General features: G+C 36.4%; 1 protein-coding gene across 1 annotated transcript in view; it reads right to left on the bottom strand.

Annotated features, from left to right (window-relative positions):
- Positions 1–2,167: 2,167 nt before the first annotated feature.
- The window catches only part of LOC127623105 (tetraspanin-18-like), a 51,937-nt gene continuing 27,001 nt past the window's right edge, over positions 2,168–27,103 (bottom strand). Inside the window, exons 3-9 of the mRNA XM_052097360.1 lie at positions 12,579–12,674; positions 9,833–10,027; positions 9,644–9,718; positions 6,353–6,451; positions 4,800–4,976; positions 3,403–3,486; positions 2,168–2,886 (exon numbers count right to left, since the gene is read on the bottom strand). Coding sequence (XP_051953320.1) covers positions 2,839–2,886; positions 3,403–3,486; positions 4,800–4,976; positions 6,353–6,451; positions 9,644–9,718; positions 9,833–10,027; positions 12,579–12,674 — 774 coding nt within the window. The 3' untranslated portion in view covers positions 2,168–2,838. The remainder of the gene's footprint in view (positions 2,887–3,402; positions 3,487–4,799; positions 4,977–6,352; positions 6,452–9,643; positions 9,719–9,832; positions 10,028–12,578; positions 12,675–27,103) is intronic.

Here is a 27,103-nt window from a genome sequence, read left to right as displayed (position 1 = left end):
TGAAATGGGGATGAGACTATGTGTTGTCCAGCCAGGCTGCATCCAGCTTTGTAGAGGGCTTCTCAGAGACCCTGTATTTACTGGGGCCACACTGAGTGGTTGAGGTGTCCTGGAAAACAGTACAGGAAAAGTCGGTAGAATTTTGGGTTTACCTCACTTATTCACTGGATTTCAACAATCTAAATATAATAGTTTATATGGTTTAATATAGTAATATAGTTCCTTTATGTAGTTTTGTTTTAGCTTTCATTTTTAGGGTTGCCACAGTTATCATTTTAACATGGAATTAAACATGAACATGTTAAATACGATTACATTTAGGCGTTCATCCAATTTGACATCATAACTGTTTCAATCTGTACAGAGTTATTTCTTTTTGGAAAAAAGAGCACATACTGCACAGGTGTCTGCTTCAGGTTCTCGTTTATTACTAACTGATGGAGAAAGACATAATGGCTAAATCATTTATAAACCAAATCCAAATGGGACTTACAAAAGGAAAGTAATTTGCAGATTTTATGGCAGCAAACAAGTCTGAAATAGTACTTTTTGAATGCAGGAGCTGATGGCATTACAACTGCATTACTACATTACACTACATTACGAAAGAAAAAATATTTATCTGAATGTGTAGGCAAATTTCAGCAAATTCAATATTGTGATTCCCAAATAAAACAGATTAATCACCTCCACCTCTGAGACCTTCAGTCTGCGCATCTTATCACGTGGCTTGTTGAGCGCATTAGAGCAGTGTGGAGGCCCACACTATTCTCCACAGCATCCACACACAACTCACTATGCCCCACCCAGAGAGAGAACCACACATTATAGTGACCACAGGGAGGTTACCCATGTGACTCTACCAACCCAACAACCGGGCCACTTGGTTGCTTAGGAAGCCTGACTGGAGTCACTCAGCAAGCCCTGGATTCGGTAAATACATTTTCTAAAGAATTAATTTTCTTTTAGTTATCAGAGCAAACTTTTAAGAACTACTGTAATATGTTGCACACTTTAAGCCTATACAGCAGTACAGTATATTACAATAGATGTTTTTTTTTTAAATAACCAAAATTTATGAATAGGATAAATGCAATTTATTGAAATTCCAAGTACTATGATGAAATGTACAGACAACATTGCTGACTAAAATTAAAAACACTTTCTTTTGGGACATTAATTTTTTTTTGTGAATGATTAATATATGATATCTCAAGAATGTAAAAAATGAACAAATGCTACATTTTGAGACTTTATTGTATTTATTGTAATGCTTATGTTGGCTAAGCTTGCTCACTTACAAAACAAACTACATAGTACAAAGTCAGCCTTACCCTTTTGCGCATTACATGAGAAGAATAGTGGTGACTCTTTAGTGGATAATAAACCCTGAAACTATGACATATCATTTATTCTATAAATTTAAGAAAGAACATCAATTTTGAAGATCTTAAAATGGGAAGAATAATATAACAAAAATGCATTTTGTTATTTTAGTAAAAGCAAAAATGTTTAAGTTTCTCACTTATTAAAGGTATTAATTGTTTAAACATATTCACTGTTTCCATCATTCATCACCATACTACCATCATTTTTTTTCTTTTCTCCAGCAAAGTATTACACTTATTGCTGCTGCTTTCTAAGATGTTGTAGTTGAGATTAGGGTTGGTTTGGGGCAGGGTTAAGTGCCACACCACAAGAGGCTAAATTGAACCTAAGTTTGAAGGGATGAGAACAAGTGCCATTTTATGATAAAGTAACGTTTGATAGTCAGTTGATAAGCAATTAATGAACTTATGCAGTAAACTGTATATGTATATACTAATATGTTAATTCTGTTAAATAATTTCAGCAGCAGGTGCAAACATTCTGGCAGTCCACTGTGCAAAATCATAAAACAATGTTCTTAAAGGTTCTAAAAGGTACATGGGCCACATCGCCCAACACTCCTTTGTGTAACTAGTGCAATATTGGCATCTAGTGGTAATACTATCAATTCAATGTGGATAAGACTTCAGTCGTCAACTTTTATATATTTTTTTCTCTATAAAAAATAATAACAATTATCTTTAAGGACAAAAGCTGTCTTTGCTGTCCAGCTTATGATGAGTTTTGTGTAATTTATGTTTTGGTTTATTGAGATAATAAAACAATCTGAGCAAAAGGTTCATCAGAGATTTATTTAATGTTAGTCTTCAATACAAATGCATACACATCAATTTAAGCTAAAATCACATATAATTACTATTGCAATAACATCACAAATAACAAAACAAAAAAAAGATGCTGGTCTTCAAGCAGGGAGGAGGGACACCCATCTTCTAGCGCGCGCTCACACACACACACACACACACACACACATCTCGACACACCCTCACAGGATTAGATAAAAATTCACATGACTATACAACACTAATATAATGTGCTTGTGAAGGCTTGCATTCAATGAGTTTGTTGTGAGAGGAAAGTGGTTTGGTCTATTTATTTACTAAAAGCACAAATGCATATACAAACAAGCCAGCATACTCAGTATAAATATTCTTCATCCAAAATCAGTGCAGCACCATCTTCTTCAGTCTTTTTTCAGGCTTTATCTGGTTATAATACCTGGTCAAAATTACATAAGGACTTTCTGGCAAAAAGCCTGTATCTGCAGTATTCAAAGAACATTCTTTTTTTGTTACCTAGTACCTCAAAGGTCCAGCTGTGAAGTACAGATAATTTTTTTCTTTATAATTTTAGAGATATAAAACTGAGTAAAACATTCTTTGAAAAGTGGTTCAGTTTTCTTATTTTGTGGCATTTTCCTTTTTGAAAAAGTCTTTCGATGTACATGTACTACTGGATTCCCCTGAAGAGACACATGGCGAATACCATTGCAAAGAGCTGTTGAGGAAAGCAAAACAAACCTGTTATGTTCATTCATGTAAATGAAATAAACAGTTTGAATCATTCAAACAGTTTTGGTTGTTTGACTTACAGAACAATAGTAGAGAGACAGCAACATTGTCAGCCATATCATTGATACTTCATCCTCTATTGGTCAAATAACTTATTATATTACTGATAATTAAATCTATTTAAGCTCTCACAGCTTGAGATTAAGTTGTACTTCTAAGCTGACTTTGGAGCACTTAAGAAAAATTGCTCCAAACCATTTAAACCATCTGGTCTTCTAGCTGTGGTCACACAAATAAGCTCTCTACTTTCAGTACATTACCACATGAGGGCAGCATCTATTCAATTGAAAGGCCATGGGTAAGTATGACTCCCTTAGGTGCTCTGATGTGATAGACATCCTAAAACGTTCTTTTACTTTCTCTAAAGATCCGTCCCATTTTAAACCATTTTGAGTAAATGGGTAAAAGAGATAAACAGCTATGCAGATATATCATACTGTACCTCAATTGTGAGTACAACAATAGCCAGGGCACCAGCCACATAAATGTACATCTCAAAGTAGTCCACAACAGCTGAATAGCAGCCCTGCCGATACAAACATAAACATAGGAAATACAATTCTTAGTTTGTACCAAGCATAAAGAGAACACAAGGTATTAAGAGATATACCAATAATCAGTTTGATATTGGTTTTATTATTTAATATCGGGTCAAACAATAAATAAATACCATGGCAGATGAGGTCTCTAAAGATTAGCACACAACAATGGCATTACATAACTGTACCTTCGACAGGAAACAATATTAAAATGTATATAAACTTACACTAATTATGCTTAACCCGTCAACGTATGTGGTCATGTAAATATAGCTTAAATGGTGTTCCTTTGGGAGGTAAGGGCATAAATAATTAAGCACAAACCAAGCAACAGATTTTTGCCCATTACCCTGACTTTGCGTTGCATGTAAGCACTTTTACAACTTCCAATGTGTGCCAGAGCAGTGTACATGCCCATTTACAATTTGATGTCAACAGCAGAGAATAATCCAATGATTTCAAGTCTCATGTAAATGTGATTTTGTTACGTTGTCAAATGTTTTTAATATATTGATTTTAGCGTATTGGTTTAGGGTGCGTGGAAACACACTCACTGGTGTTCACAGGTAAATTATCCTTATATTTGAATATCATAGCATTTTAAGCTAAATTGTTATAATAATATTGTCATTATTATTATTTTTTTTAATAATAAATAATGAAATATTCACAATTCATATTAAGGTTTTATTGTTATAGTCTGATAATTATTTAGCAGTAATACAACAATTCAAATTCAGTTCAGTGAATCAGTCATCGGACACTTAAATATAGTCTGTATTGTATCAGTTATTAAACTACAGTGATCTTTAATAAGAATAAAGGTTCTAGACACTGGGAACATGGAAAAGCACTAGTCAGCATTAGGAGAGATGAAGCTGAAAAGTGGTAACACTACAGACCTTATTCACCATATAGCGCCATCTTTGATTTTTGACTGGAATGACAACAAGGCTGTGAGGGACAGACTTACTTACTCTTCAATGGGTTGTACAGTTGTTCAAAATGTTTTCAGGTTGTTCCACTGAAGAAACATTGAAATATTATTTCATTTTATAGAAACACAACGTGAACTGTGGAAAATTAGATTTAATCTACAAACTTTTTGACAGCTTTATTTGTGCATCTCATTGAAGAGACAGTTAGCCTCTCCCTCACAGCCTCGTTTCCATTCCCATCAAAAATCAAGTTGCTACTGTGAATAAGATCTCATCTCTTCCGCTTTTTCTGCTCTAGTTGAATCTGAGCTGTGAGCTTCTGACCTGACAGGGGGGATCTGATGTACAGTATGAGAGCCCACCTTGTTGTTCCGGTACAGCATGCTGCCCAACAGGCATTCGTCCTTGTTACTGAAGCCTACTTCTCCAAGGTGACTGTCCCTACGGCAGCAGGACTCAGGCACCACTTCTCTGGGGTTTATGAGCTTGAAGAGGCTTTCCTCAAAGTCTTCTGGACTGTTCACTCCACAGCAGTCAAACTGCACCAGGAGAAAAATCAAGAGAAGGAATGTGAACTCACAGAAGCAATGACACCTTCACTGATATTAGAATGTGGACACTTCTGACAATGCAACATAATCAGTGTGATTTCTTGGTCGTGAAATGTAGCAATTAAAGACTTTTCATAAACCCACTCCCCTTTGACCATACCAGGTATTACTTTATCATTAGCTAGTTTTGCTTCAGGACCCATATTTTACATTTGAAAGAAATTTAAAAGGATAGTATGCCCAAAAATGAAAATTCTCATAATTTACTCTCCCTCATGACATCCCAGATGTTGTATGACTTTCTTTTTTCTGCAGAACACAAATTAAGATATTTAGAAGAATATTTAAGCTAGGTAGGTCCTCACAATGCAAGTGAATGACTGCCAAAACATTTCAACTCCAAAATCTACATAAAGGGAGCATAAAAGTAATCCATATGCATCCAGTGTTTATGGTAATTTTTTGTCATAAGTGAAATATATGCATGTCCAGGAGAAGGTGACTATATCTTATTCTCTCAAACAGTGTTCTTTTGTATTTGTAATGTATTTGCAGTGCTGCTTATGTTCCCCTGCCACTCATGGTGCATGTGTGTGTGTTTTTGTGCAACTGATGATTTTGTCATGCTTACATGAAAACACATGCTGGCAAAAACACATGCACCAGTTATTTTACTTCCTGAGCAAGTGCGGACCCGACTACGGGTTGCTTTCTCACTTATGCGAACTGTGCCACAGTTCCATTGTAACAGAGCTCAGACCCCCTCTTACAGGTAGTCTCGGGTTTGGTCCCACGGTCAGCTCTCCACAAAACTGATTGCATATTACCAATTTTTCTTGCGAACTGTTCTCCGTTTCAGACTAAACAGCCATTGTGTAAGCCCCCTAAATGTCAAGTAAATCTTTATCGTTTTATGCTCTTGGCAGCCTATAATTCATCACACGTTGATGCATTGTGGCTTGCACAGACCAAGTTTATTCTCATTAAAAGTTAATCTACATTTAATGAAGTCTGGATTGTATTTTATTTGACCTTGCATAGTTTTGTTGATGGTTTTTAATGATGAGGGCATGTCACGCAACATGTCCATGTAAGTATCTGCCTAACTTAGCTCACTTGAATTTCCGCCTATATATTGTATAGTTCGACTGGACAAACAGCCTTTGACGAAAACATTATGGGAATCATTTTTCCTCCCCGATAAAAGTTGGTATGTTTGTTGCATTTTATTTATTGCATTTAACGTTTTATCCCGGCTGGCAATGACTCCATCAGAAAAGACCTGCGACACATTTCTGAGTCAACACCCACCAGTTAAGAACCATTGGTCTAGTTAATATCTGACGTAGATGCTCATTACGTACTGTGTTCATAATGGCATTCCACGTTGATGTGAAAACATCAGTGTTGTTGTAACCTTGGTAGTGACTCTTCAGTTCCTTAGTAAAGTATTCTCTGGTCAGCTGTACACACACACACAAATAAACACATTAGAACTTCTGCAAACAACACCAGAAGCATACACATCATAAACACCTGTTTAAAAGGAATGTTCTAGGTACAATACAAGTTCAGCTAAATCAACAGCGTTTCAGGCATAATGTTGATTATCATAAAAATAATTTTCACTCAGCCCTAGTTTATTTTTAAAATAGGAAAATTTGTGGTTACAGTAAGTACTTACAATGGAAGTGAATGGGGCCAGTCCATATACGTTAAAATACATAATGTTTCAAAAGTCAAAAACATGATTTTACTGTGATGCATACTAACCTTATCTGTGTAAAGTTATATCCAAAATCACAACTTTGTCATCATGGTGACAGAACGCTGGTAAACCATGAAACTGTAAATGCCGTAAAACTACACTGTAAATGATTTCTGTTGTTTTCACAGTAATATTGCTGTATTTTCAGTGAAAGTTTACTGTAGAAACAGTTTACAGTATGTTGCTGTCAATTTCATAGCTTTTACAGTATTATTGCTGTATTTCCAGCTTTGTCTACTGTAGAAACTATTTACAGGAAAGTTGCTGTCAATTTATGCTATTCTTTGAAAAAAAACAGAGTTGGACAATAATAACAGTAATCCTTATATTACTGTTAAATTGATGACAGTATTATTTCAGACAAGCCCCGACAGAGGACGTTTTTTGGTTTATTGAGGTAATTTCAGCTTAGGAATTTTACAATACATTGTTTCATAAGGGAACCCATATATGAAGGCATTTAGTATATAGTTAAAAAAAAAAGTTAAACATTTATGTGGGTGTTTTTTAATTGCGTGTCTATATGGTTGCCAGATTTTGTCACAGACCCAACTAATCTAATAGGTTTAGCCTACACTTTTTTGGGTGGGAGATGTGATTCCCATCCAATGATCAATAACATAGGTTATGCAAAATAGATAAAATCAATTCCCATGATTTTTTTTATTATTAGTATTTTGCTTTCTAATTGCACACTTAATTACACAAAGAGTGAAATCGCAATGGGTATACCTGGCAACCAATCATCTAAACCGTCAGCCAGGTGAGATGTAAAATTCTATTTGTATTCAATATTTTAAAGATGTGTATTTCTAAACGTTTCACCCCAAATGTGAAGATATTCGTTTTACCATTAAATAATCGGTGGTGATTTTGATATAAAGATAACGTTAGCTTTGTAACGCTAAACATTCTTGCCAGTTAGCCAAATACTAGTTATCACAAGGTTTGCTGTTAATGTTAGTTAATAATTTCAAGTTTAGAACAAAGTAAATCGAAATGTTATTTTTTCTGAACATTTGTGTGTAACGTTAACTTACACCGTGTGCGTGCGTGTGGCCTGTCACAATCAAGGCCTCATATCGCCCGTTAACGTTACGTTACCCCTACAAGGCTATGTTCGAAATCGACCTATGTTATCCACGACTTGAAGGGACAACCACAGTGTTTTCAATTATATTATACATTTATAACGTGAGTACAACCGATGTACACTTAAAGTGAATTACACAGTCGGTGAAAGTCGCGCCGAATGAATTCCGCGTCTCGGCATCCTTCAGACCAGACGTTCACAGGGTTCGATTTTGCTCACTCGTTTTCATTCACGTCAAGTACACTACCGTATATTAGTTTATTAATGTCTGGAAACAGCCACTGCCAACGGACTGAGGTTAATTTAGTTGTATATTTGATATTCGTTTGATATTCACGACAATGGTCATTATAATCTCCGTTTTTGTCACCTTGGGTGCTTCTCATTTCTTATTTGTGACAAATCAGGTTCTCCCTCGAAATCGGGTCTCTGTCAGGACCCCAAGCGATCTCAAATTAGTTTTAATTGGTAGGTCTACTCTCTTTAGTGTCTAATTACAATTCCTACAAAATCATGTTATGATAAATCCTTTTTGAACCACTTTAAAATGACCATTAATATCTGTAACTTATTATTTAGCATACTAGCACAGATACCGATTGGCCTGATAGCATACACGCATTTACACCTACTGTACATGTATTCAGTCATCTTTAATGCAATTATGTGTTAAAAAGATCAGGGTCATTAAGAAAGAGGATTCATTGTGAAACGAACATCTCCGTGAGGTTTATGCAGTGTTGAATATGTTTTTCATCTCTTTCAGCGTGTATGTAGTTGTTCGACATTGCAGCGCTGATAAGTATCTTATGGTTAATACAGAGGTAAGTAATTTTCAGCTATTGAAGAACACATTCAAATACATCAAATTAGAGCGGTTTTAGCTTTTAACATGGATCGAGGAGATCAGGATCTTAGAATTTAGTTTAAAGGGATAGTACACCCAAAAATGTACTCACACTCACATAGTTTCATTCTCATTTAAAGGTATTAAGTTTTGGCTTATCTCCTGGTTCAATGTATTGTGGTTCCATATACTGTAAATTAAATGAAAGCTGTTTATCACATTGTCTGCCAAGCTGTAGTGCAACTAAATTTTTGTTTTGTTCTCTATAGGCAGCAAAAATCTGGGATCTGCATTGGCCCTTCGAAGTCTGGACTGGAGAATGTTTTTACAGTTTAATGAATTACATTTTAATAAAAGATTTAAAATGGACTTCTGAGTGTTGTCATAATTGATGTGACATCTTATAATTAGTAATATAACTGTGAAATATTTGTGCATACAAGTCTTTGTATTTCATTCTTTTTAAGCCTGTAACAGATTGTATTTAGTCATAATATGTATATATGTGAATATAAAAACTATAATATGTGAATATAAAAACTACCGTAATCAATTATACTGCATAGTAACTTTACAGTGTTTTAAAATACAGTGCAAAAACAAGAACTGTAATTAATTTTACAGTATAAATATACTGTAAGTTATTATACAGTATGCTGTGAACTACTGTAGTCAGATTTACAGTAATTTTACCGTGGAATAAAATACTGAAGCTTGCTGGATATTTGTTGCCAGTAAGTTACTGTTGATTTTACGTTAAATTTTTTACAGTGTAGCAAATCCCTGAATTATTCAATTAAAATCATGTTAGCACGTTTAATGTTTACATTTAGTGGCTATATACATTTGAAACAGTGTGTATTTTAACGTTTATGGATTGGCCCCATTCACTTCTACTTGTACTGAATATGGAACACTCCTTTAACATTTTGGAGATGTTCACTCACATGTTCGCGGAAGATGAATGCAAGAATGGCTGCTGCCAGTTCTGCCAGGAATATTATGAGGATCAGCATGAAGAACTGCACAGAGGGAGATTGAGAAGGCAAGATTTTCAAAATTGTAATTAATTCTAAATGACACCAACTTTTAGTGTAATAGAAACAAAAGGACCTCTACAAATTAGTGTAACTCACAAAGAGCAGCAGACACTTGTTTTCTCGTATGGCTCCACAGCAGCCCAGGAACCCCAGCAGGAACAGCATGCTCCCCATTGCCAGGATGATATAGACTCCTGTGAAAAGAAGGGGGTTGGCTGCCACTATCTCCCTAAAGCCAGTGGGGTCCACCACCACCCACACCCCAACACCAAGCAGGAAGGAGCCACCCAACTGAGGAGCAGGTGAGAGATGGAGAGAGAAAGAAATCAAAGCTATTAAAAATCATAAACTCAAACATAGTCTTTTATTTTACTTCCACACTGCAAAACAATCATATTCTTAATCATCTTTATTCTTTTGTCAAGTAAAAATATCTGAACATCCTTAAATCAATATACATTCACCTGAGAAGCAAAGTGCATAGGATAATAAGACTTGTTTTCAAAGAATGTATTCTGAATATAATATTGAATTTATCTTCAATAAAACTAGCTAGGTTTACCCTTTACAAAAAGTAAAGTGGCGTCATGGTAATGGTATCAGATAGTAATGACATGCTACTCAATAAAATTAATTAATAAAGGAAAGAATTAATAAACTGCCAGGCCTTTTGCAATTCTGTGTATATAGGTGTACATTATAGACACAAAATTAACCAATCACCAATCAATGACAAAGATGAAGTGCCCATGACTGCATGCTGTTTTCCTTGAAGCAGCAATAACCTCATTGTATTATGAAATTTTTAAAAACTCTATCATAGGACCCCATAGATAACATTACTTTCTGCGCAGAGGCTCTGCTGTTTCTCGCGAAAGAGACGCATCCAATGTGATCGTCCAACGCCACCGCCCAGCTCACACGCCGCTCACAGAGGATGTGTGAACCCGCCGTAACAGTCGGCAAAGATACTGATTAAGAACAGGATTGTTGCAGTGCTGGATTAATAGTTGTAATAAATATGATCCACAAAAATGCTGAGTTGCTCACATTTTACTTGGTAAAGTGAATGCAAAGGTCACCAAGCAGAGAGTATACTAATGAGCTCTACTCTGAAAATAAATCAATTCTGATTTACCGGCTATGGAAAGTAAAAGCACAAGCTTCAAGAGCGGAGAGAGAGGAGGGGGAAGGTAAATGGAACAAGGCAGCAAAAGGAGTTTTAGCAGCTGAGTCTTCAGACAACAGAGTGGGGGCTGGGAAACCCTGCTGTCACTTTTGTAGCTTCCCACAATCCTCTACCTGTCAAAGTGATACCCTCCACCATTGCTCCCCCCAACTCCTCACAAACACAGACAGACGAAGGCTCGAGCAGACACCAGGCATGTGATTAAGCAGCTCAAGAATTGTGTGTGTATGGTGGGTTTTGAGATAAGAGCCTCACACAAAAACATGTTCTTCAGTCCTGTGAGCCAAACCTGGAATTCTTTTCATGGATGGCATTAGCAATGAGTCCTCTGTCACAGACAGCTAATTTTGTCGTAAACAGATTTGATAAACAGCCTGACTGTTTTGCCAAATTGCTGCTTTATTAGCATTAGTGTTGAATAAATATGAGCAGGTGTTACAGTTTGTGAAATGGTTTTGAGAGAATTGCATTAGCATTTTTAAACAAAAACAAAAGTTATTGTATTGATAGCGTTGCACTTGCGCATGTACATCCCATTGTTCTTGTAATTCATTCAGTCAAGCAAGATGAGTCTATAGTCCAAATATTACTGTCTGTGCCAATCCCACACCGACATTATGTTGTTAACCTAGATAAATGATCAAAGCAGCATTTTCTGTCTCTTCCCTTTTTTCTCTCTGTTTCTTCTCCTCATCTGCTTTCAAATGTTTCAAATGCCAAGCAGATACATTTCTGCTATAAATTTGTGAATCAGTCTACATGCTGAATTTCAGGGGATGTATTAATGAAGTCTAGCTGCACCCCTCATACAATAAAGTCATATATCTGTAGTACTGAAGTTTCTTTAATGCAAGTCAGTCCACTCTGTAGTCACTATATGACTCAATATGTCAATTCAACCATCTAATCTGTCTCCTTATAGGCCTTATTCTGGGTAGACGCCATATTTATTTTTTTACGATGGAAATCACTGTTGTGAGAGATACAGTAAAGGTATAGTCTATTTAATAAGTTGCACTACCTAAATGTTCTAGATCTTGTCTAATTATCACAACTGGTATTTTCTGGAGGATTTTGTGAAACACATTACATTTTTAGCATAACATATTTTCTTTATATTTCGTCCACTGAACCATTGACAAAAAGATATTGGACAACCCGTTTAGTATAACTCCTTGAACAGTACCTCTATCCCTCATAAGCCCGAAACGTACTCTACACAAGTACATACAGTTAGCGCAGACGATTCTAGCTTTGCTAACTCTGTTTTTCTACGGTGCGTTTCCTTTTCAAGTCAACTACTGTAATGGCGGCGCAACAGCTTGAAGAGAATATTGCAGAGCAAGTAAGTTCAAGTCAATATATTTATTTCAACATCCCTGAATAATAACACATACGGATTTAGACTTTGGAAGGTAACTCTAATGCCCTCTTCGGGTGTATTACCACTACAGTAATTAAGAAAACACATTAATAAGTTCAATCAGACCCACGTTGGCAAAGCATTCACGTTTGGGTTCACATACTTGGTGTAGTAAATTTGTGGCCATATTCTCATTTTCAGTTGCGAAAAAGTAAATATGGCATCTACCCTGAACAAGGTACGGTAGGTAAAATGTACAGTATGCAGAGGGCAGATGGATAAATACTTACAAAGATTAGGAAGTTGAAGACAAACATGAGATACTTGATGCAGGCGAGGCAGTCTCCTTCAAAGCTCGTCCCTCTCGCTGAAGCCTCCCCGAGCCCCTTGGAAGGAAAACAAACATAATATCATACCTCTGAACTTAAACAGAAACACACACAATAACATTAATTTTGCCTTTCATCTACACATTGACAATCAGCGTACAGACGTTCTTAATAAAAGTAAAGATAACTGTCATACATGTATTTTCTTAAGAGCTCTCTCTGAAAACTTAAAATGTTCACAGAGCTTGTATGACACTGTACAAAGAATTAGGTGAGAGCGAGGGCAACTGTAATGCAAAAACAAGCTAGTGTGATACTTTCTCGACACATACTCAAATGATCTCTCTGCCTAAAAGAAAAGTGTGTTCATATCACTGTCATCCATCCATCCATCCATCCATCCATTGTCAACCGCTTATCCTGTGTACAGGGTCGCGGGGGGGCTGGAGCCTATCCCAGCTAACATTGGGCAAAAGGCAGGGGACACCCTGGACAGGTCGCCAGTCCATCACAGGGCCACACATAGACAGACATACACTCACCTCCACATCCACATCCACATCCACATCCACATCCACCTCCACCTCCACACCTAGGGCAATTTTTTTGGAGACACCAATTAACCTAGCCTGCATGTCTTTTGGATGGTGGGAGGAAGCCAGAGTACCCGGAGAGAACCCACGCAGACACAGGGAGAACATGCAAACTCCACACAGAAAGGCCGGGGCAACCAGGGTTTGAACCCACGACCTTCTTGCTGTGAGGCGACAGTGCTAACCGCTGCACCACCGTGCCGCCCCTATCACTGTCATAAATGTAATAAAAATGTTATAGTTAAAATGTCATAAAAAAATAACATGACTTTATTGAAAGATTAAATCTTTAAAATATTTAATATTGAATCGTAATATTTAATCTAGTCAGAGTTCTTGACTTATCAGCTGGTCAGTATATTTTTAGTAAAATGGATTTAACCCAATTCAATTAATTACAAAAGAGGTACCATTTTTAAATGAGCTTTAAACATATTATTCCAATTATTCTATTATTCCAACAATAAGAAATGGAAGCCTTTTCACTAGTGGTCTCGAAGATTTGAACCCTGCTCTATACCAAACATTATAGATTAGTTGGGCCCTATTTTAAGAGTGCTAGAGCTAAGCTGCAGCGCTATGCCATACAAGTCATAAGTGCAAAGACAATGGGCATGGCCATGAAGTTTTGGTATTTTAAGTCTAGGCGCAAGTGGGTTTGGTGAAATTGGCCACAAATTTTAGGTTTTCTCCGGTTATTAAACCGTCTGAATCCTACTATATAGTCTATTCCCTCAAGCACCAGCAATATAAACAAAAACAGCACATTAATAAGATGTGTACGGACACGCACCTTTTATATGCTTAGAAATTGTTATTCTTGTCAAGATTTGGATGTAGGCTCCATTAAAATATAGGTAATGTAAGTATTATTAATAATTTTCATCTACTGGTACACAAATCATGGCTGGCACTCAATTGCAAACAAAACTATAATTAAAATAATGAAATGGTCAAAAAATAATTTATACATTTGATCCTCTCCAACTTCGTACAGCAGCACCATTTGCTTAAAAATCCCTCTATGACAACATGGAAAAATACCAATACAAATTAGATAAATTTGCTAGATAAATACAGTTGTACATATAAACATAGTAATAATCATTTAAAAATAAACCATGACCTCTGTCACAAAATTAAACAGAAATCTCATACATGTTGGTTTCACATTACGGCTACAACTCAGATTGTCAGGGACATAATTTGAAATATATTTTCAGTGTTTGAACATAAACTTTATTACCACCTGCTGGTGGAATCTCTAAACTGCAAATACATGAGCTGAGTTTGGACAGAACTGCTTTTGAAACGTCTTAGTGCAATGACCTATTTCTCAGGAAAATAACAAATTGCACTTTGCACATACATGACTTTGCTTCATTTACATACAATACACCCACATATAGCACAAACACTCCAACACACACCCACTTGCGCTTTGCGCTGGCAAAAATTTGCACTAATAATTACAAATTATAGGATGTTATAAATAGAATTATAACACGAAAATTGGATAAGACATAGCGCACTACCGCTTTGAGTACTGCTGCGATTTGCGCATAGAGAAAATAGAGCCCGTAGTCTTTTAATTATTTTATAGCATCTCCAACATTATCAGAAAGACTTTTTCAGCAAAAGCCAGTATTCTTAGTGGATTAAAACTATGTAAATTCAGGGTTCCCATGTGCATGCTAACATAGCTATACTTTTTTTAAAAGGTACAGCTTCCCTTTTAGTGTAATTAATGATGAGAGGCTCTTGTGTTTCAGCAGACATCTCTCTACCTGAAAAAGCACTCTGCTGAATGAAAGTCTATTACTGTGCCTCTTTCCTTAAATGAAATGGGGCCTTTTTCATTAGTTCTAGGAGAGTGCTAACATCCAGCCCAAGCAAACCCTGCCATTACTCAGACAGCACAAAGGGGACATTACATGTGGGTGTCATCCTTAAATACATGTTTTGGTGCAACCTTATCTGTCTCAGTGCAGTGCTAATACCACAAGTCTGGTGGTACAGAGGAAAACAGCAACCAATAATAAAAGATGTATTTCAAGTTTTATTAATAGATCTAGCAGTGAGAACTCTGTGGAAGAGAGAGTCAGGGGAATCACTTTAGTGTTGACTTGGAGCCAGAAATAGAACTCGGCTTGATGACAAGCACACCAACCATGACCTTTCTTTATTTTTTCCCCTTGTTTTTCTTTTATTTTCACATCTTGTTCAATGCAATCCCATTATTCACTGGCAGAGCTTTCTCAAAACACTTTCTTGCTCACCCAGCGTAATGAGTGGTTTCAGGTCTATAGATCTGCATAGAGGAGTTGGCTCTATGTCTGCCAAAAGAGATGGCAGAAACTTGTTGCACTTAAATGCAATTATTTTTATTTTTTATTTTTGTCTAACAGTCCTGCAATACCCCAAAGAATAGGTTGAGATCCAGCCTGTGTTTAATAGACCCTTTCAATCAACCTTAGGGGCCTTGTATCAAAAGTGTCAGCAAAGTGCTTATAGCACCCTCAGGGCATTTAGTGTTTTAATTACCCTCATTCCTAATAAAGGCCAAACCAGGAGGTTTTAATTTGGGTTTGCATAGATTAAAGCTTTCATTACCAGCATCTGATGGACCCTACCATAATTTGACGTATTCAGCAAAACAAAAGTTCATCAAAGCCATTAGAAGCTGGATGTGGGATGTAGAGACATGATGTGGCAGAGAACGTTGTGAAAGCTTTGAAGGAATAGTTCTCCTAAAAAATGTAATTATGTAATTATATACTCACCCCCATGTTGTTTCAAACCAGTACCCTGTTATTTTAAGTGAAACACAAAATTATACATTTTTAAAGAATCTTTACACAGCTCTTGCCATACAACAACAGTTTATAGTGACTATGACTGTTAAGCTCCAAAAAGGACCAAAAACACCATAAAAGTCATCAATACGACTCATGCATCATTAAAATAAAAGCTTCACGTTTATTTACTACATATGCAAGAACTAGTGCTATAGTGAAAATTATGGATGTGGGCTAGATGTGAGGTTGGGTGGAGGTGAAGATTATCAGTGAATAATTACTTAAATTTTGGTTTGTTCGCCACACAAGCTTTTGTATGACTTCAGAAGATTTTGAATATAGTGCACGAGGTCAATGGACTACTTTTATGTTACTTGAGTTTTTTTTAAGCTTGACAGCCCCTGGTCACTATGAACTGTAGTTAAATGGCTAGAGCTGCATAACAATTCTACTTCTGAGTTCAACTAAAAAAACAAACAGTTTACAGGTTTGGAACGACATTAGAGCAAGTAAATTATGGCAGAATTTTTGCTTTTGAGTGAACTCTTGCTTAAAGAATGTGGGCCTGCAAAATTTGGATCCACATCTGAGAAGGTGGTTCTTTGTTAAAACTTGAGCAAGATACTTGGCTTGCTAAGTGCAAGAGACCAATACAAGCTCCCAGTTGGAGCGCACTGGTGTAAAGCATCTTGGGTCCCAGTATAAATCAAACTGCCGGGGGATCAGGGCTGGCTCTGGAGAAAGTGCAGAATAAACAGGGTATTTCTCCCATGACTCCCACAGCACTGCAGCTCTCATCAATCAAACACACATAGCTACATGTAACAGAAAGATCTGCAGTAAAACTACAGGCTCGTTGTAGCAATTTAATGCGACAAAGTAAAATCAAGAGAGCTTCAATAGTGATACACTGCACTTTCCACGAATACGGTACACTTTGTTGTTCTATTATTTTTTCAAGCATTAGAGGCAAAAACATCTTACATTTTGGGTTTTAAACTTAGACATATCCTACATTTTGACAATAGGGTTGCAAAACTGGCAAGCCTCATAGAAAATCAAACACTTATAGAATATTTATTTTGACCTCCTGAGATTTCCAAGGACCATTTGCCAAAAAATAAAGAAATGTATGAGTTTCAGACTGTGTTCCATATTCTCTATTCAGCTCATTATTCCTAGTTCTGATCATGAAAGCAAAAGCACATTGTGGTTGTTTATGAGAGAGTAGATAGTTCCAAGTAGTATTTGTAGTCTGTAATGCTTACGCACAACAAAAACAGAATCACATTCATCAGATGCGCAGAAATATAAAGCAAATTGAGGCCACAGAGAGATAAGCTCTGCAGCATGTGTGTTTAAGAAAAGAGATGTTCTTTTCCCTGTCTTTGTTCAGTCAGCTCCCACTGAAAACAAAAAGCTAACACCCCTGCCCCATTTTAGCATTAAGTAAATCACAATAACCAATAAAACACTCTTCATTTGATACACTCCAATAGCAAACATCCCACAATCCTCTATTTTTGTTTAACTGACTGGCAATCTACAGTATGGCATTATGATACAGAAATATTTTATAATGCAAAAATAATCCCAGTTATTAATATTTCCCTTTTACATACTGACTTTATGCAGACTGAGAAATAAAGAAAACATAACAGTAAAACTGAATAAGAACTGTGCATTCATATAGGAATTGTTTGCATAGATGTCTTTCAGATTCACAACCTGAAAAATGTGAAAGTTACGGTAATGATTCACAAGTACAGGCCCATTATAAGGCAACGGTCTGCTCATTTGTGTAAGTGTTTTTCTATGTAAACACAGAACTTCAGCAGTACAGAGATTGAATATTTATGCAAATCAGTTTTTTTACTTTGCTAAGAATATTTTCTAACATAAAACAATAGCACATAATTATAATTTGAGTTTCAGAATTTAAAAATACATTCAATATATGATATTTTTTTCTCCTGAAGAGAGAGATAACAGAATGTCACATTCCTCTCATTAAAAGCTTTGATTTAGAAACTGAAAATTTTTCGACCTTTGAAATTACACCTACTGTCAAACACTTTAATAGTGGTGTTTGCTAATAAGTAGAGGTAGACCGATGGTAGCCTTTTGGAACATTTGTGCAGAGAGTTTTTTCATCATTTTAAAATAAGAGTCCCCAGTTTGTTTCAGGCTTGTTTATACTTAAAAGTCAGGCATCATGCACCAAATCAGAATTTTTCTGGCTATTATTGGGATTTTGGTTGCACAATACTACATAACTACATCTGGGATTTTATTCATTTTGGACTCTTTGTCTGTGCCCGTCTTAATAAAGAAAGAATATGTTTTTTTTTCTTCTATAAATTGATTTTTAAAAACTATAGCCCGAATAATTGGTTATCAGCCTTTGCCACCACTTTAGTTTTCATATCGGCAAAATCCACTATCAGTCGACATCTACTAACAAGTATCACTATACTATATACTCAACCCTAGGGTTTTGTTAAACCCCATTACCCTAGCAACCTGCTAGCAATGCTCTAGCAACCATCCAGAGCATTGTGGTGGCAGGTTAGGTGATTCTCAAAGCCTTTCAAGGAAATGTCCTGGTGCTATTTTACTCCAAAAAATAAAAGAATTTAATAGGAAATTATATTTTGCATTAATAAAAGTAGGCCTAATTTAGGGTAATTATTATTTTAATGACAGTTATGCACATTTTACCACCCAATTCTCAATGCCGCTTTTAAAAAAAGTTCATTAAGATGTTCTCATTACCCCAACATAAAACAAAAAATTAAATGTTTAAGTATTTGTACACCATAGTAATTCTCCCATGATACTGTCTTTATTTTTGCTGATTTTAATTTTGAAAAATCAATGTACTGCTGCATCTTTTTTTACTGTAATACGGTGTGTGTTACGGTGATGAGACTTATCAATGAAAACAATAGGAGCAGTACAAGTCAAATTTCTGGATGCTTTACAGTAATGAGGATTGAGGGCTAAAATATGCATAGGTGTCCTAAAATAATGTCACATTGCAAAAAATTATAATGGTTCTAAATGCAAAATACAACTTTTCCTTTTTTATAATGATGTGGGGTTAAATTTGACCAGGACATTTCCGTGACTCAGAATTACACTTTAATACACAGGAAAACACCAAAAATTCATCAACACTTTTTAAAATGTGGTTTGTAAACTTGAAGCTTAATTTTCCACCACCAAGTCTCTCAACCTCTCATTATACCTTATCTTTTGAAAATATCTCTTCATTCAGTGCATAGGTTGAAGAGACTCTCCTTGAGGTTGACACTTTTAACATGATTAATCCACTGTCTGCTATAGTTGTTCTAATCCTGCTAACAGGGACAAGATCCTTAGCTCAAGGACACTAGGTGTGCTGGTCAGTCATGAGCTTGCATACATAAAGAGCAATACAGCATAGAACACAGGATTCATAAGAACCTCTTCACTCTCACTGACTCAGTGATGAGGACCTGAATTGGCCCTTGCAGAGTGCACCTAATTGTTATCTTTAATGCACAGCTTGAATAGCCAGTCACAAAGATGTCTATGTGTGTAATTCCAGAAAGTGTTTAGCCCAAGATGTACCACTTAAGCGGAGAAATTGGAACATCCAAGATGGCAGGTGTAGAAAGGCAAGTCCCACCTTACAGGTAAAAGACACAAGCATTACACAAGCTATGGTAAAATGGGGTTTGGCTTGTGGTTTGCATTTCCTCAAACTGTTGCCACAAAGCTGAAATCACGCAATTCTCAAGAATGTCATTTTATCCCATATGTAGCATTAAAATTTGTCTTGGAATTAAGAGCCTAGCCAAATGGAATACTTAAAAGGGAATGTCCACATAGTTTTAAACATGTAGTGTATATGTGAAATTAGTTCACAAAACAGCGCAAGGGAAGACAAGGTATGACAGCTATAGATAGATAGATTGATGAAAGTGATGAGAACCAATGGATTTCTTGTCCTTTGAAGGAGAATTTAAATGTTGGATGGGACACAAAAGGCCTGCAGTGCCAGAGCTCATTCAAAAGGCAAGCTGACACACACAACAATGATCAGATTTAGAGAAAGCCTCCAGTGTATCCAGAAATATGACTTGCTGTTTAGTCGCTGCATGTTTAGACTGTCCAGTTGGAAATTTGAATAATTAGTATTCAAGTGAATTACAGTTTTCAAAGATTGTGAGTAATAAACTTTCTGAAATGTTCTGTAGTGAGAGATATGGCAATTCAGGTGCTGGTTTCAAATAAATGAAGGCACTTCATCTTTGTCAGTGGGTCAATGAATGAACCGCATTCATTGATGAGAGCGACCCAGTTAACTTGGACGTGTGAAATGGTCAGAGATGGCAAATTAAATTGCCAACCAGCAACCTCTTTTATAAGTCATATCTGGCAGGCTACTCGATTGAATGAATTTACTCAAAGTCTCAATAACTACGTTTACATGGACACCAGAAAGCGGTGTTCCTGTTAACATTCACTGAATACGCGGCATACACTTTATTCTGGTATGCATGCACCTGGTCATTAAGCAGCTTTCTCCAAAGCAACGTAATTTGCCTGTGACGCTTGTGTAAAAAATAAACATGGCATCCAAGGAAGACTTTGCTATTTGATTCTCCATTGCTTTTGCTTTATTTACAGATATTCATTCTCCATTGCTTTGCTTTATTTACAGATATTCAAGAGTTGTTGCTGTGTTTGTTTTCTTCATTTTCCATCATGACCTACAGTGGAATTGCACTGCGATAGTGGTGTTTCCTTCTTACGTTGATTCCGCCAATGTGAACATGAGACAGACGATATTTTACATTGGTGTGTATAAATGGGTGTTTTATTATTTGTATGTAAACATGGTCAATGAGGTTCACAGGCATACTGAAGGTATAACGGTACTAAGGGAATCAAAAATGTTCCTTCTATGCAGCATTAAACAGTCTGTGTATTGCAAATTTTCATGGTATAATGTAAAAGGCACTACAGATGTATCTTGTTCTTTCTTTTGCAGTGTAAAGATGTCATATGTGGGAAGAATTCTTTGTTAGACAAAAACATGTAGATACCTCTGCAAAATCATTAGTTTTCCAAAATCGATAAAACATTCAGTTGAAGCCCCTCTATTTGTCTTAAGAGTGTCTTTCTGCCTCTCAACACATTGTGCCAATTTATCCCACAGTGGGTGTGATCACATCAACACTAGTTCATTAGTACTATAGGGATTACCCTTGGTACTGGACTTTTACTTTTTATTGAATCAAACCTATGTAATTATTAGCTATTTAGTAAACACTTAATGAAGTGATGGTCAAATTGATTGAATCTAGCAAGTGACATTGTTCAAATAATTTCTTCTGTATTCACTGATATTGTTCCTCTTTAAGAATAATGCCATTTATTTTCAGTCTTGAAAGAGGCATCGCACAATCATTTGCTTGATAAATCAAAAAGACCACACACTGCATAAGAAGCTGATATTTTTGGGGCAATCATTGTTCAACAATAGATGCATTCTAATTCAGGGAATGTTCCCAGGAACTTTGAACCTCAAAACCCCAAATTAATTGTAACACATTTTTCCAAAGCCTATCAATGAAATAACAATGAATCTCTGTCATTGTCTGTAGACAGTATGTTTACTAGCACAAGAAAAACATTCACTAAAATTAAACTTCACCCACTGGTAGCATTGTTTATTCACATTTGTATGTAGTTTTAACAATTTGCATGCCTCAATTCCCTAACTTGCAGGCTGATTCTAATTGCTAAATTGTGGAGGATGCAGCAGAGTAGCCTACCCCACATTAGGGACTATTTGCAATCTAAGAACCTGAAGTGTCTATTGAAAATGCAGAACGTGCACTCAACTACAATGAGCTTCTGACTGTCTGCCTGTTATAACTCTTCTCTATCATTTGATGATTAACTGCTGCCATAGTTGCCAGAAAAAATTAGATAAACATTTCTTTTAAATATCCGTTGGCAGTAATAGTGATTGTAAATTGCAACAGGCAAATAGTGCTGACTTTTGTCAAAAAAGCACAATCTCTAATAAGTCTAATTTACATAGAAATGTGGTTGTTTGCACTGAAAAGGCTGACAATTAATTACATGCATCATTTATTTGTTTTTAAATAGCCTATTAAATAAATGTTTATGAATTTGAGCTACAGATAAGTACAGGCCAACTTTCCTACAAACACTGATGGTAAAGATGACATGACCAACAGCTTGAGGTTTAGCGCTGAACTGTCATGGGAAAAAGTTTGTCCACATGTATGTGTTCCAAATATCAACAACCGAGTCCACAAGTTAGATTTGTTTTCCTACAGGGCCCATATTTTCTCCCTTCCCTTCTTACCTTATGTCAAACATCACAAACTCAAGAACCTCAAACAGTCCACTCCTCACACCTTGGACTGAGATGATCTTGGAAAGCAGGAAAAAAATTATGTTTACAAGTAAAAGAGAGGGTAATACATCTAAGAAACTCAAAAATACAGGACCACAAAGCAAGTTTTTGAATTTTTGGCTATTTTGGGCAGTACAATGTAGCCAGTTAAGGATTTCAGGATACATGGTGAGATGATTTCCAGTGCTGAGAACAAGCATATTTCTATACTGATTTGTATTATCCTAGAATGGTGGGGGGAGAGTCCAAAAAAGTTAGACACACCTGCCAATGGCAAAGAAATTGTGAACATTTACTTCTCACCATTTGAATTTCTAACTAGCCATGAAACTGTATGAAACTGAAATACGTGGTGTACATTGATGGAAATTATGTTTTTAATGTTTTTAAAATAAAATGACCAACTCCTTGTCATGGAGTTAAATATTTCAACATTTTATTTATCCTTAATAGACAGTAAAACAATATTTTAACACTTTATGCATAATTTGGCAAAATTAAAGCTTGATTAGAAGCTATAAAGTTATAAAAATATAGTGATATTTACCTTGATTTTTCTTTGACACATATAAATTGTCTCATATTTTATCTCAAGCATGCAATTCCCTGAAACTTTAGTTGATTTAGTTAAAAAAAAAAAGTGCAAAATTGTTTGGTGGGGTGGAAATCAAAGTCTGGGTCTTAATGTGACTGTAATGTGATTAAAAATGAACCCCTGGAACATAAAATTGCAAAGATGAAGAAACACTGAAATAATGTTTCCCCTTCTGTCACTCACTCGACGTTGTGTCGATCTTCTGAGAGCCTCGCGTACCTCTGAACTTTTTGAAAAGTCCAATGTCATGTGAATTTGTATGCCCCCCCCCCATTAAGGGTGGGCGAGCGAATGTCAGACAGATTTTTTCTTCGGAGCCAAGTGGTTGGGTCTGAAAACTGAGTTCAACACTGTTCCACTCACCTCTATTGGCGATAAGCACTGCAGTTGGATCTACGGCGCATTCCAGCAGCTTTCTCCTCTCTGCATGCTGTGCAGTCCACGCCCCTGGGTGCTTTGACAGTTCTTTCATTGTCTGAAAGAGTGTTTCTCCTCCTAAAAGATTTTATTTCCTCTAAAAGATTTCTCTCCACTTCTCACGTCATAAAAGCTGTCACGTGTGCCTGGGCTGCGAACACACGCAGGCAGTGTTTTATGAATGGTTCATGTTCTCAGTGCGAGAACATAGCCATGGCAACATTCCGGTCGCGGCTTTCTTTCCTCACGGGAGAAAGCCACTAAAGCCACTTCGTTTCTTCTTCCCGCGGGATTGAGGATGACCCGGCTGGTGTTGAAGGTGATTGGGGATGACGATGGGCTCGGTTTCACCGCGTAAAACCCCACGAACCACCTGCCCCTGGCACGCTTGCTTGCTTGCTTCCGTCCGAACTTGGGATGAGTGCGGCTTGCCTCGCGGCCAGCCAGCATTCTCCTTCGAGCCCCTGGAATTGGATGCGATTTCGCCGCTGCATCGGAGAGTGTCACAGCGGAGTCTGATGCTGATGACTCGCCTGGGCTGCCACCTTCGGTCCACCTCCGCCCCACGGCTACTCGATTGGTTCTGCGGGCCAGGGCGGCGCTCATCAAAAATTTTTATGCAGAATCCCTAAAGCAAGAATATTCACCAATCCCTCAGCCCGTGGTTTGCCGATGTAATTCGATCTTGTGATATATATCGTGAAGGAGGGAATAAAATGAATTTAATCACACACATGATGTATTTTCCTGGACAACTAAATACCCGACCGTTAGAGAATGCACAGATGAATTTGGTTCTTTGCCAGAAAGATGTTACCCTTCACAACTGTTTTAAAGCCATCTTTCAAAATGTTGAACAATACACATTTTAAATTGCACTTAATTTTTTCCAGTTTCATAAACTATAAAGATTTAAAAAGTTCAAAGTTTAAAATAAAGGTGTCTTGCTTTATTGTGTAGGCTTAACCCTAACCCTGCTTTATGAAAATGACCCCATAGTACCATCAAGCATCCAACCAGAGGTAATAAAAAGGTTTGTCGGTTTCCTGTGGACGTTTTTTTTCTGCGACCAACAGACCAATCAAAACTTGGTCGACCAAGACTCTTCTTAAGTCCCTATTAAGAATGACACAGTGTTATTTTTTGCTTTATGTGATGTCATGAAAGAACATATGTGCCCTGCAGAATATTCAGTGCGAGCCTGCAAACCCTTAATAATGCTTTTTGTCATTGCTTTGTAGGTTCACGCAAAAAGTATCGTGTATAAACATACATCCGCATCACATCTCTGAGCATGAGCGCAAGGTATTTTAAATACGATTGAGAAATAGACGGATTCAAACCTTTAGATGGCTAATATTTGTAATTATTCTTTATTACTGTTTTAGGTCTACACCACCCCATTCAATTGGATGGAAATTTAATTAGGATCCAGTTCAATCTGAACATTTTTGTGTTTACATGAAGGCTTTTCAATCCGATTGAGCTAAGTGGCATGTATATGTGGCCACTTAGAGCAGAAGTCTTCTACAGATGGAGCACAGCTTGGACTACCATTTGTCTAATAAGTGATTACTCACAGGCCTGTCAACATGTCATCTGGAGGAGGACCTCCAGTCTTCAGTGTAGTATAGAGTTTGATGATGCTCCCTAAGTGCATATGTTCAGTGATGACAGTTGTAAGCATAAATACAGACTGTATATGATAGTGATATCATTGTATGAAAACGCAGGGGGAATTGTTACACATTATGGTTTCAAGTATTGCGATGTATTCAATTGCTCAATTGAGAGAATATGCATTCCTTCAAGCAGCATTACATTTCTGCAGCATTTGTGCCATTATAAGCATATTAATCAAATCACGTGCTCATCCAGTGACACAGAGCTCACAGAATAGACTCTGATAAATGGAGTTCATTTGTCTAGCAGGCCAATGTTATCAGTGCTAAATCAGAAAAATCATACAGAATCGACATATAACAAAAAGAATACCTGGTCATCTATAGAAAGTAAATCCTTGCATTTCACTTGACATAGTTGTCAGAATCATAAATTACATTTGATGTGTACCATTCTTTATGTTAAAATATGTTCTCTTGCATCTTTTTTCCCAACAATTAAAATGAACTAAGTCATTATGTCAAACATTTCCTTTTCTGTTTCAGAAGAAATTAAGTAAGAACAATACGTGGGTGAGTAAATGATTACTATCACTTTAGGAAACGGTGTCTGTGAGAAATATAAAAGACAGTTTCCAAATTAAGATATGCGATTTCCATTTCAATGCATTATCTTTGCAGACACTTTCTTACCAAAGCAACTTAAAAGGCTTAGAGGGCAAAAATAAAAGACAAACCACAAATCTTCATCAACATTTGGCATTAGAGGGTTGGATTTCGGGGTGAACTGTGGGGTGATGCATCTCTGTCAGCGGGACCTTTAACTTTGAGCACCACGTTTGTGTATTGCTGGAGTGTGCGTGGAATTTTAATGCACTGAGTTTCAATGTAAATCAGTTCTCCACAAAGAGCAGCAGCTCAGCCATGACAGACAGAAATAATAGATGCTGCTTCTATAGAAGACAAACACCTCCCTGCTGTTGACAGTGTCACAATGGCTTTGAGCACACACCAACAGCCCTAAGCCAGCCAAACAAGGCTGTCAACAACATGATTTCACTGTATTTCCATTCAGCTCATTTTTGTGCATTGCTTTTGTAATGAAACAATCTGCTGAATATGGTGCAAGTGAAAGTGTGCTGTAAGCACAAATAACTTAGGGACTGAATTAATGTTGCACTGATTGATGAATCCACAAAGCAATTAATGTGTATAGCATAATTTCTGCCCTGACCAGACCAAATCCCATTTATACTGGTAAAATGGAAGAGGTATTGATTGTAATCATATCTGTAAGGTGTTTTTAAGCACATAGAGAAAATGTAATGCAGGACAACACACACATCAACCTCTAATACTGGAAATGTAAAAGGCTAAATTAACAGTTCTTTAAAAATGTAAAATACTGATTTTATTTTATCTTAAAATACAGATTTATTTAATCTCTAGAACACAAAGGAGATATTTTTAAAAGTCTTTAAGCAGCTCTTTGCCATACATTAACAGTTATAATGTCTGTCAAATTTAAAAAGGACTAATATATATATATATATATATATATATATATATATATATATATATATATATATATATATATATATATATATATATATATACAGTATATATAGACAGTATATTCCATTATTCCTATATTCAAAGTTTTCTACAGCCACACGATAGCTTTGTAGAAGGAACAGACTGAAATTTAAGTTGTTATTCACTGATAATAGTTGCCTCTGCCTAAGTTTTGAAATCTCATCTGTGTTCGTATTCAGATACAAAAATAGTGTGTCAAAGCACCATGGCAGGGTTGATTTCACCGAGTGAGTTTCATGCAAGATGCTTTAAAAAAAATAACAACATGCATTTGCATGTAAACGCCTTAAACTCTTTTCCTTCATGTTAGGTCAACTGTTTATGCATAAACTCATCAGCACACAGATTTGAACCCATTTCCCCAATTTCACATCTTCATCACTAGAAATGAATGTGACTGTGGCAAAACTTTGCTAAATTACA

The sequence above is a fragment of the Xyrauchen texanus genome, chromosome 29 (genome assembly GCF_025860055.1).
Source record: "Xyrauchen texanus isolate HMW12.3.18 chromosome 29, RBS_HiC_50CHRs, whole genome shotgun sequence".
Lineage (NCBI taxonomy): Eukaryota > Metazoa > Chordata > Actinopteri > Cypriniformes > Catostomidae > Xyrauchen > Xyrauchen texanus.
This window is presented reverse-complemented; position numbering and strand designations above follow the sequence as displayed.